Source organism: Papaver somniferum, chromosome 9 (genome assembly GCF_003573695.1).
Source record: "Papaver somniferum cultivar HN1 chromosome 9, ASM357369v1, whole genome shotgun sequence".
In the NCBI taxonomy this organism is placed as follows: domain Eukaryota; kingdom Viridiplantae; phylum Streptophyta; class Magnoliopsida; order Ranunculales; family Papaveraceae; genus Papaver; species Papaver somniferum.
The window spans coordinates 86,842,451-86,849,996 of record NC_039366.1 but is presented as its reverse complement, the minus strand read 5'-3'; the positions used below and the strand labels follow the sequence as shown (position 1 = coordinate 86,849,996).

General features: G+C 36.3%; 2 protein-coding genes across 2 annotated transcripts; both read right to left on the bottom strand.

Moving 5' to 3' along the window:
* Window positions 1–584: 584 nt before the first annotated feature.
* On the bottom strand, window positions 585–2,804 carry LOC113310906 (lipid phosphate phosphatase delta-like). Its single transcript, XM_026559723.1, has 8 exons — window positions 2,532–2,804; window positions 2,335–2,430; window positions 2,179–2,253; window positions 1,969–2,099; window positions 1,752–1,855; window positions 1,514–1,642; window positions 1,306–1,421; window positions 585–1,121 (listed from the first exon to the last, which is right to left on the bottom strand). The coding sequence occupies exons 1-8, from the start codon at window positions 2,691–2,693 to the stop codon at window positions 714–716; spliced, it is 1,221 nt and encodes a 406-aa protein (XP_026415508.1). The 5' UTR covers window positions 2,694–2,804; the 3' UTR covers window positions 585–713.
* Window positions 2,805–4,044: 1,240 nt separating this feature from the next.
* On the bottom strand, window positions 4,045–7,346 carry LOC113310904 (lipid phosphate phosphatase delta-like). Its single transcript, XM_026559722.1, has 8 exons — window positions 7,098–7,346; window positions 6,892–6,987; window positions 6,707–6,781; window positions 6,487–6,617; window positions 6,244–6,347; window positions 5,974–6,102; window positions 5,769–5,884; window positions 4,045–4,707 (listed from the first exon to the last, which is right to left on the bottom strand). Exons 1-8 carry the CDS (start codon window positions 7,257–7,259, stop codon window positions 4,300–4,302), a joined length of 1,221 nt encoding a protein of 406 aa, XP_026415507.1. The 5' UTR covers window positions 7,260–7,346; the 3' UTR covers window positions 4,045–4,299.
* Window positions 7,347–7,546: the final 200 nt, after the last annotated feature.

The following is a 7,546-nucleotide window of genomic DNA, read 5'->3' as shown; positions in this document are numbered from 1 at the left end:
TTTTGCGTAACCAACACCAGAGTTACTGAACAAAATTAAAATAAGATAATGCAATAATGGACATGGATCTTACTAACCCCCAGTCGAGAGACAATATCATCGTCAGAAGCAAAAGAATATTTTGGAAAGAATAAACATAATCGGCCTACCGAGGGTGTGGAATCATTCATTTGTCCGTCAGAATATATCCACCTTTCTTACTTCTGCTGGTGTGGGACGAGCTTCGCTCTCCCTCTTTATTTTGTTGCGCAATCACTCATTCAATTCGTCCACTTGGACTGAAAGAATTCATTCGCAATCGAAGTATACCGAAGGCGCCATCTCGCTAGGGATATTGTTGTTGACTAAAGACCTCCAACTCTAATTTTTTTCTCATTTAATTTAATTTTTAAATCCAGTTTAGTTTTTAGTTAAAATTGTTGTTTTTATTTCGAGTTCATATAGATGTTGTCTTTATTTCGAGTATTGTTTCAAATTAAGATTAGTGAACTTAATGTAAATGTTGTTTGAATTAACATCAACGGCTGGATTTTTAAAAATCAGACTTCATAATGGATATTCAAACTCTGCAGATGTAAAATAGACAGACTTCATAATCGGTATTCAAACTCTACAGATGTAAAATATAGTCGTTACAAATTTTTCATATATAATGACTATCTATAACCTTGACCCCTTACATTGGAGATGCTCTTATAATTTTGCGCCACTACTTAACGCCAGAGGTGAGGAAACAAGGATGGAACTAAGCTTACGGTTGACCAAGACAGTCCTGCATATTGACAGAACCGTATACCTGTGTCGACATCAAAAGAGTCTTGAGGAAATAGCAAGACCATATTGAGATAACCAGGCTGTCTCTTTGTGTCATTTTTTTCATCTGCAGTCTTCACAGTTATCGCTGGGATGTAAGAAGATGATCTTATTGGGATTCCCAGAGTGTCGCATACTACCGGGAGTACCCATTTAGATAGATTCTTGATGCATAGTTTAACAATTAGCATGATTGGAACGCCGACGGCCATTGTTTTCATGTAAAGCCCAAGGCTTAATTGTGGGTTGAAGAGGCGTGGAACATTTTCATGGTGAAATTGAAGGTAAGTTTGCTGGACTCCGATTACCTACAGAACATTCGAAAAACAAAATGCTTACGTCCTGAATAACAACGCAATGTTATTAACGTATGATAATTTCAGTAAGCCTTGTATTTGTATGACAACAAATGGCAATAACGAAAAACTGTGCAGTTAACATAGTGATTCACAGATTTAAACAAGAAGTAATAAGATATATTCTGCTACTCACAATTCCTAATGCAGCACCAGTGAAGGCTGCATGATATTCAAAGCTTGGAGTTGGAAACTCTGGAGTTGGATACGCGAATAACAGCAACAGACTAAGGGTGGCCGAGTAGGAAGTAACTGCAGTAAAGAAGCAAGAATGGAATGAACTAGTGAATAAACTGAAGAATGATGACCAGAAAATCTCTGAAACATTCCCGGTACACACGTACCATTCTGTCCCGAGACTATAAATTGATCAACATGACGATGAACCATCAGCCAAATTCTTAGGATTACTAGACCGATAATGAGTCCACCAATGACATCAATGGGGCTGTGCATACCAAGGTAAATCCTTCCTACCAAGGGAACAAAATTAAAATTCAATAGGGGAAAGAAAAAAAGAGAAGAGTAGACGAAATATTTCTTTTACATGCAAGAAACTAAAGTGTGACTAGAAAAACCAACCCAAGCCCATAATCCCCACAAATAAGCAAGCAATTGCAACTCCAATCAATATTAAGGAATCATCTCCGCAATTGATGTACTCCAAAATATAGTGAAGCAAGCATCTGCAACATCCTCAGATCACCCCAACAAAACAACGCATGCTTATTAGGATTTCTCACACATTACTCTCATATATGTATAGAAAGAAAAACGGAGACTTAATATCGTGGAATACCCTGATAAGCACACTGTGCTAAGAGTGTGGGAAGAAGAAAATCCATATTCCAATGCACTTTCTTTCTCATCTTTTGTAGCCGTTACCTTCCTAATAGGTGGACAACTTGGTCTTGGAGCTGATACCAAATCCTATCAACATAGAAAAAGAAAATGAAACTTAAAATGGACTAAGAGATTTAATTCAAGTAAGTTCTTGAGAGATATGTACCTTAATTACGTTACCTATATAATTACATAGAGCCATCAATAAGGTCAGCTGTCTACCCAATTTGCCATGTCCACTCTACAACACAAGAATCTCTAAACAAGCTATACATATACAAAATTCAACCAATCAAAACTATCAAAGAAAATACTAACATACCCAGAACAGAAGAGGAAGACAAGCACTGTAAAACGGTACAGAAACAACACAAGATAGAGTAGAGAATAGAGCATCCAAGAAACCATGTTGGGCACCCTGCACATAATTTTTCAAAGAATGGATTATCACTCTACAAAAATTTGAAAAAATCAAAGTAAAGAATTTGTTATGGGTTGGTTATAAGGGTTTTGGATTACCTGGATCCGAATAATGAAGGGAGTTTCATTGATGACTTGTCGAGTGACCCATGGTTGGGTTATGGATCGAATCTTCTGAGTTAAATTTAAGAATGAGGACATCAAAATCCAAAACAGAATTCCGAATACAGAAATCACTTGCCACCCATGTATGCTCTCCATTCTTTATGATATTCTTCTTCTTTGGAAAAAATGAGAATTTAATGTGTTTTCCTCCTATGCATACTTCTTGAGGAAAAGCCGAGTTTGAATTTAACTTGACATTAATAAACATGAGTTTTTCAAGCAAAGAGAAAGTCAAGCTAAAACTGTTAGTTGAAGTACATATAAAAATCATGTTAGTTGAAGTACATATAAAAAGCATGTTAGTTGAAGTTTTGAATTACAGAGTCACGTGGATGACTTTTACTCTGCAAAAAACCCTTATCTCAAAAGGTTTCAGTAGTTGTCCAGAACATCTTCATCTCCTATGCTAGGCTGAATCTGAGTGTTGATGTTTCTCCATGAAAAAGTGTAGTAGTATCTTAATAACCATTAATATTCTGCTGTAACTTCAAATTCCTCCAGTTTCCATTCTTCGAGTAACTTATCTACAACTTCTCCTACTTCATAACGAGATACAGATACAGTGGTGCAGGATAAGCGTGAGAAGCAGTGAAGGATAAGCATTTTTTTTTAAGTTTTTGTTTCCCTCTTTACCAATTTATTACTCTGTCTGTTGTAGGTGCGCTTGTAATACATAGTTAGTTTAGTCGGTTAAGCTAAACTATAATCTGAGTGTTATCGGTTTCATCCATTGATACATTGTTGCTATGGTATCAGATAGGTTAGGTTTCTTTTACCTCTTTAATCACTTTGATCTCAATTGTCTATATTGCTAGGACCTATTTTGTACTTATTTTGCTTTGTAAGACATGAAAAATAGGATCAGAATCCAAAGACATGGCACTGGTGTTATCACACAGATATCAATTTTTAATTCAGCTAATAAGCATGACAGCCATTGAAGTTCAGCAGCTGCAACAGATAAGCATTGGGCTATTTAACCGTTAGTACCAAGCAAATGTCCAGCACCTAGAAATGGTACCCAACCTTTGAAAAATTAAGGGTTGGTACATGGAGGTGAATAATTGACTGCCATCCAGAGCAACGGAATCTCTTCCGCATCCAATTATGATTGTTACTTCATTTGCTATTCCTGAACGTACACCATGGGATTTGCCAGATCCCTTTCACTTCAAGGTGTGAGCATTGTTCCACATACTTATTTCACAATGGAGATTTGGCTAGTCATTCGTGGAGTTGAAAGTCCCATGTGGTTTTTTTGCAAACATGTTCAAGAAAGCCTGATATCTCTAAACTTACCTAAGTGTAACTCAGAGATGCATAATGAATATACTCGCATTCCTAATGAGAGCTCAGAAATCAGAATGCACACAATAATAAACAATTCTCATTCATCTGTGACACCTTAAAAAATTTAGATGAGTGACTCATTCTCATATCGTGCATCTATGCAAGGAGGATTGAACCAGCACAAAACTAGATCAAAACCATTAAAATCGGAACAAATATTATAATTTGTTCTTGTAGGGGTACATAAACGCAGCCCCTGGTAAAAAGAAGAAAAGAGAACCAAGTATGATATACATATTAACTACCTACAGAGAGAGGAAAGGAATTTAACAATAAATACACGATGAATTAGATCTGACCTCTTAGACCCACTCAATGTTGGTTGGTCATGTTATAAACTTGTCACCACTTGTTAACACCCAAGGTGAGGAAATAAAGATGGAACTAAATCGACGACTGACCACGCCAATCCTGCATACTGAAGGAACCGTATACCTGTGTCAACATCATATGAGTCTTGAGGAAATAGCAAGATCTTATTGAGATAACCAGGCTGTCTCTTTGTGTCATTTTTTTTATCTACAGTCTTCACAGTTATTGCTGGGATGTAAGAAGATGATCTTATTGGGATTCCCAGAGTGTTGCATACTACCGGGAGTACCCATTTAGATAAATTCTTGCTACATAATTTAACAACTAGTATTGCAGGAATGCCGATGGCCATCCTTCTCATGTAAAGCCCAAGGGTTAATTCTGGGGTGAAGAGGCGTGGAACATTTTCATGGTGAAATTGAAGGTAAGTTTGCTGGACTCCACTTACCTACAGAACATACAAAGATAATATGTTATCAGTGATAACTAAATGCTTACATCCTGAATAAAACTGCAAACATGGGGTACTTTTCAACCGCATATGTTATCAAGTGTCTAATTTCAATGTGCCTTAATATGTCAGTACAGTTCTACAAAAGAAGTGGACTAAGTTTTAATTATTGTTCATTATCCTGGTCAGCAAAAGCAGGGATCACTCTCAGCTGAGATGGAATAAAAGTTGGAACTTAAACTTGGAATAATAACTTAGTCGGGTCTTTTTTTCAGAATGGTTGTATTGTCTAAACTGTAGAGAATAAAGCACCTACTCATTCAAAAAATTTCAAGTTTCAAACCATAAAAATAAACTCATTAATTGATGTTCTACTACTTCTCAGATGCAGGTTAGGTTTACAATTGCAGTGTCTAACTCAGAATTTGGTATTGGTAGCTTGGACTGGAGTGGATTGTATGAACAATATACTCATACTACGCTTTAAATATGTAAAGATTGCCCCAATAGCAATTTGTGAACGGAGTTGATACACATATATTAATATAATTAGTTGGAAACATTAACACTTGCTTAAGCACTAGGATGCGTTCTGTCTACTCAGTTCTCACACATGTTTCCTTTTCCAATTAATACTAATGTCTTTGCTTTTCCCTTAATCCTGCTTCAACTTGCTTTTCATATCTTAACTCCTTCCAATCTTTAATTACATGTCCATAAACTTAAACCAACACTCTTCCCCTAACTCAAAGAAAACAGTTCAGACAAAGAAGATAAGAGACGTGCAATCTCAAAGCACAAGTAACATACTGAAGTTATTAGTACGACCTAAGGGTGCCCAAAGACATGCCTGATAACGGAAAAGAATGTTTTCTTCTAATTGTATAACAACAAACTTTCTTCTAATTGTATAACAACAAACAAATGACAATAATGAGGAAACAGTTAGCATATGCTCTATATAGAAATCTTCAGAGGACTATCAAATATCCAAAAGAAAACAGTAATTGATAGATTAATTATAAATATTAGGAGGTAATAGATAGTCTGCTACTCACAATTCCCAATGCCACACCATTGAAGGCTGTATGGTATTCAAAGCTTGGAGTTGGGAACTCTGGAGTTGGATACGCGAATAACAGTAAGAGACTAAGGGTGGCCCAGTAGGAAGTAACTGCAGTAAAGAAGCAAGAATTGAATGAACTAGTGAATAAGCAGAAAATGACAACCAGAAAATCCTTGAGACATTCCCCGTACACATACCATTCTGTCCCGAGACAATAAATTGATCAACATGATGATGAACCATCAGCCAAATTCTTAGGATCACTAGACCGATAATGAGTCCACCGATGACATCAACGGGGCTGTGCATACCGAGGTAAATCCTTCCTACCAAGAGAACAAAATTAAAATATAATAGGGAAAACTAACTGAAAAACTAGTTTTAGTAGACGGAATATTATAACTAGTTTTAGTCAGATTTCTTTTTCTGATCATATAAGAGATTAAAGTTTGAGTAGAAAAACTAACCGAAGCCAATAAGCCCCACAAATAAGCAAGCAATTGCAACTCCAATCAATATTAAGAAACCATCTGTGTAATTGATGTAGTCCAAAACATAGTGAACCAAGTATCTGCGACATCCTCAAATCACCCAAACAAAACAAAGCACGCTTAGTAGGATTCCTTAAACATTACCCTCTACTATAATTGCGATATAACACAAATGTGTGCAGAAATAAAAACGGAGACGTAATCTCGTGGAAGGAATACCCTGATAAACACACTGTGTTAAGAGTGTGGGAAGAAGAAAATCCATATTCCAACGCATTTTCTTTCTCATCTTCTGTAGCCGTTACCCTCCTAATAGGTGGACAACTTGGTCTGGGAGCTGATACCAAATCCTATTAACGTAGAAGGGGAAAAAACAACTTAAGGGACTAAGTGATTTAATTTAAGTAAGTATATTTTACAAACTTGAAGAGATATGTACCTTAATTACGTTACCTATATAATCACATATAGCCATCAATAAGGTCATCTGTCTGCCCAATTTACCATGTCCACTCTACAACATATACAATATCAAAATTCATAACTACACCACACAAGAATTTCTGCAAATCAATCAAAATTATCAACCAAATTAAGAAAAACGGTTGAAAGAAGATAACATACCCAGAAAAGAAGAGGAAGAAAAGCAGTGTAAAACGGCACAGAAACAACACAAGACAGAGTAGAGAACAAAGCATCCAAGAAACCATGTTGGGCACCCTGCAGATAATTTTTAAGAGGATGGATTATCACTGAACAAAATTTAAAAAAAAAAAAAAAAAGGAAAACCGAAGTAAAATGAGAAGAATCTGTTAAGCGTTTAGGTTTACCTGGATCTGAAGAATGAATGGAGTTTCATTGATGACTTGTTGAGTAACCCATGGTTGGGTTATTGATCTAATCTTCTGAGTCAATTTTAAGAATGAAGAAATCAAAATCCAAAACAGAATTCCAAATACAGAAATCACTTGCCACCCATGTATGCTCTCCATTCTTTGTGATATTCTTCTTTTTCAGGGAAATTGAGAATTTAATGGGATTTATTCATAAAAGGGGGCAAATCTATGCATACTTCCTGGAAAAAGTAAAGTTCGAATTTAACTTGACATTAATGAACATGAATTTTTCTAAGCAAGTCGCGGTTGGCTCCTCGACTCGGGGTTGTGAGTTAACCAGGTGAAACGGAGTCCAAACCGATCATGTGGCGGACCAGGACGTTACGATTGAAGCAGGTCCAATGAGACTTGACCAAGGTAGTCAATTTCGGATTTCGGATTGT